The sequence below is a fragment of the Mus caroli genome, unplaced genomic scaffold (assembly GCF_978045245.1).
Source record: "Mus caroli unplaced genomic scaffold, Mus_caroli_1 scaffold_4, whole genome shotgun sequence".
In the NCBI taxonomy this organism is placed as follows: Eukaryota; Metazoa; Chordata; class Mammalia; order Rodentia; family Muridae; genus Mus; species Mus caroli.
In genome coordinates, this window is record NW_028227259.1 from 97,324,303 (window position 1) to 97,327,945 (window position 3,643).

The following is a 3,643-nucleotide window of genomic DNA, read 5'->3' on the forward strand; positions in this document are numbered from 1 at the left end:
TCCATTTCACCACCCATTGAACCTTCCTGATGCTGAACCTGGTAGATAGGTTGGTAAAAGTCAAAGACCACACTGAGAGAACATCCAGGTTTTTAAGTATACAACTAAACATCTAGTTAGTCTGTCCGGGGAGAAGCCATGTAACAATGCCAAGCTGTGTTTCTGACTCCACTAGGACCCTGTTCCCACAGTTCATCCAAATGTTCCCCATGTCAATCTCAGTTGCCAAGATACCAGTCACTGAACAGCCTTTTGTTTCCAACCATCTGAGCAGTGTCAGAAGCCACAGGTTCTGAGTTCCCCAGGTAGGACATGTGTCCCAAGCCTAGTGTTTATTCAAATACAGAACTTTCCCATTTTACTCCCAGCAATGACAAAGTCTGGCCTCCTGGGCAAAGACCCAGCACTTCCCACATGTGTGGCAGATATCTGTAGCAAAGGAGCTGTTCTTGGGCTGCCTTATTTCCTTCAGTGTATCCATGAGATCCTGACAAATTTGGACAAATCTTTCTACAGAGACTTGAGCAAAGTCATCATAGCACTCCAGAGGGACAGGATATTGTTCCACATTCATCTTAATCCAGTTGTCTGTGTTCTGCAAAAGGTCCTTCAGGATAGGCATGGAGAAATCATTGTTGTAGAAGTTGATATTGGAGATCTGAGAGCATTGTTTGAGTGCAGGTAGTAGGACACTTAGCTGGGAGTCCTTTATCCTACACCCCTGCAAATCCAGATTCTCAAGAGTGCCTGCCACTTTCATGAGGAGACCTCTCAGAGGCATAAGATCCAAATCCAGTAAGACCACACCTCTCAATTCCAGATGTTTTAGCTGAAAGAGGCTCTGACAGCAGGAGAAGGAATCCAAATCTCTCTGTGAAATCAGGGAGTAAGTAATGGAGAGTGTCTTCAAGGGTGTCATCAAGCACCTAGAGGTAAAGGAGACAGATGGTTAGTTCTGGTAAATGGCCTTGTAGAGGTTTGGCAGGGATATAGAGAGTGGTAGAAGGAATCAGGTGCCCCAAGATCAGTTTGACTAAGTGATTAAGGACATCATCTATGATGCTTCATGTTGGAAACCACTCAGTCATGTCAACCTCACAATTTATCTCCTGGCCTCACTCTAAACCTGAAAACTAGTTCATCCCCTAATCCCAGAAAGCACACAGAAGAAATTTCATCCCAATAGAACTCTGACAGTATCTCAATACTTGCTATGGGTCCACTGAATCTGTATTATATCATTCCCTCTGCAGTCATGCTTGCTCTCATTTACAGCCCAAGCTCTACCTCCTGTCCCATGTATTCAGCAGTATTTGGCCTCAAAACATTTAACCCATGGGAACTGGTTGATGGTAGAAGGCTGTTCTAACAGATCTAAGCATATAGCTTCTTTTCACCCTGTACTTGTGAGTCCCCTACTCCTCACTACACACTTCCATTCCTCTTCAGTTTCCATTTGATTGGGTGGCCATAATTATAGGAAGAATTTCAACTGAACCTTACTAGATCTGACCTACCCTTTACCCCAAATCACTTTCCTACTTCATGAGTGCTCATTTGTGACACTGATTTACCTTGTAAAATTTCCCATGTATAACTGAGTATACATGGAAACAGGACAAAACTTCCAGTCTTTGGAGTCTCTAAATATTTGTTCCTAGTGACTTCCTGGCATCGTGTCCCCATAACCCTTAAGAAAAGAGAGACAGATTTGCTCTGATAGCTGAACCAGCTCTCCATTATGGCTTACCGTAGGACCTGATTCATCTGGTCTCTGAGAAAATGGACGCAGAACATGAAAAGATGCTGCAGACAGTTGAATTTGGAGAACTGAGAAGTAAACTTTTTGATACACTTGACTTCGGTGACTCTTGTTCTATTGGCTAAATGGAAGTCGATTTTGTGGAGGGGTGCCAGGAAGACTTTGCGAAGATTTCTCATCTGCCCTAAATAGGGGGCAAAATGTGCCAACTCTAACAGAGTCCATTCAGTATTTAGTTCTAACTCCATGATGTGCTCTGGATCAAAAACATGGAAGATCTGTCTGAGAGTTTTTACTGGCAGAGTCCAGATCTTCACCTTTGTACAGCAGAAATATAAGGAGCCCTTTCTCTCCTGGGCCCACTTCAAGAACCATGCTTGTGCTTCATCAAGGCAGGACCTGATGCACAAGTCAACTGTGACCTTAAGATGCTGCCTCAGTGCATATCTGGGACGGACCTGCACGGCTTGCTTTTCTTCCAAGATCTCTGCTGAACAGTCACTGTCCTCTGAATCAGTCCATATGTTCCAGAAGTTATGGTGCACATTTCGCAGGTCGAGAAACTGTAGTTTTTTCCTCCTGCAGGTGAAACATAAGAATGTTGGCAGACCCTGAATAAGCTTTTACTACCTATAACTAAACTAAACTCTCTTCCCTGTTAATGTGTATGTTTTTTTCAGGACCCGATATCCAATTTGGACTTGGACATGCTACGGAAGCTTTATTGTGCTTCTGTACACATGAATACTTTTCTTTCAGTAAGGTACACTTTATTTCTCCTTACTTATATTAGTTCTTGTGGGGATGTCAGGCATAGGCTCATTCTACTATGAGGCCACATTTACTCTAGTCCCATATTCAAGTTTAATCCATATCCAACTGTGCTCAGTACAAGTAAACAGTAGCTATCAAGCACCCTGTATTCCTGCCTGATGATGCCATCAGAAGCATCTGATCCATTTATGACAAAGTTAATCTCCCTGACAATGTCTAATGTGTATTCCTTGTTCTCCCTTCTATAGTACTTTGAAATTGCTTACCTGGGGTGTAACCCTATGGTTTGTCGAATGTCTACTCCATCTAACACAGCCTGCAGTGTTTCCAGGTCAGGATTCTTCATCAATGCCCCCACAGGGAGACAGCGGAAAGGCCAGGCTATCACCAATGCCTTTATGAGCTTGATATGTCTGCCATCAAAGGCCTCCTTGAATATTGCTGGGAAGAGTCCATAGGCCAGCTCCTCCAGATCAGACAAGCCTAAAGCCTCCTCTCTCACCAGAGTCTGAATTGCCAGCTTCTGGAGTGTGGGTGGGGCATGAACACTCATCTTCTAAAGGTCTCCAATCAGAAGGATCCTGGGGAAGGGTTAGAAATGAATATACGTTTAAGACAATGTTTATAAAACTTCCTCACCATCACATCAACCACTAAGCTTCTGAGTGACTGCTCATGCAATGGTAGAGACATCAATTGACCTCTTTATCCTAAGAAGTGATGGAAAGACACTCCCCAACACTGGCATCATGGCAGACTCTCTATCACCAAATGGGTATCTAATTTTTGGATCAAATATTTTGTTTGTGACACACTCTTATAAAAAAGAAAGAATGAAAGAAATATTGAATTGACAAGACTCACAGGACTTAATGTGGATGGCCCAAGCCAAAATGTGCAGTACAAGGGAGATAGAACCTTAAGAGACCAGCCCCAGTGGAAAGGCATGGTCACCACATGAGGGAAGGGCCCAGTCACCCATCTCAAAAATTTTAACCTAGAATCTTCCCCATCTAATGAAAAACTTGGCCAAAAAATGAAGCAGAGATTGAAGGAAAGAACATCCAGAGACTGCCTATCCTGAGATCCATCCTATATGCAGACACC

At 43.3% G+C, this 3,643-nt stretch overlaps 1 protein-coding gene across 2 annotated transcripts; it reads right to left on the reverse strand.

The window, feature by feature from the left end:
• Positions 1 to 358: 358 nt before the first annotated feature.
• Positions 359 to 3,110, reverse strand: LOC147005208 (PRAME family member 8-like). 2 transcript variants are annotated; one of them, XM_085836217.1, is made up of 3 exons: positions 2,803 to 3,110; positions 1,751 to 2,341; positions 359 to 926 (listed from the first exon to the last, which is right to left on the reverse strand). In XM_085836217.1, exons 1-3 carry the CDS (start codon positions 3,087 to 3,089, stop codon positions 359 to 361), a joined length of 1,446 nt encoding a protein of 481 aa, XP_085692343.1. In that variant the 5' UTR covers positions 3,090 to 3,110. The 2 variants fall into 2 exon arrangements, with proteins under 2 accessions (XP_085692343.1, XP_085692344.1); XM_085836218.1 differs by having other exon boundaries at positions 738 to 926; positions 2,221 to 2,341; positions 2,803 to 3,089.
• Positions 3,111 to 3,643: the final 533 nt, after the last annotated feature.

Coding starts and splice junctions, on each gene's coding strand:
- LOC147005208 (XM_085836217.1), bottom strand. CDS start 3,089: ATGAGTGTTCATGCCCCACCCACACTCCAGAAGCTGGCAATTCAGACT. Junction 2,342..2,802: donor ACCATAGGGTTACACCCCAG/GTAAGCAATTTC, acceptor TTTCACCTGCAG/GAGGAAAAAACTACAGTTTC. Junction 927..1,750: donor CAGATGAATCAGGTCCTACG/GTAAGCCATAAT, acceptor CTTTACCTCTAG/GTGCTTGATGACACCCTTGA.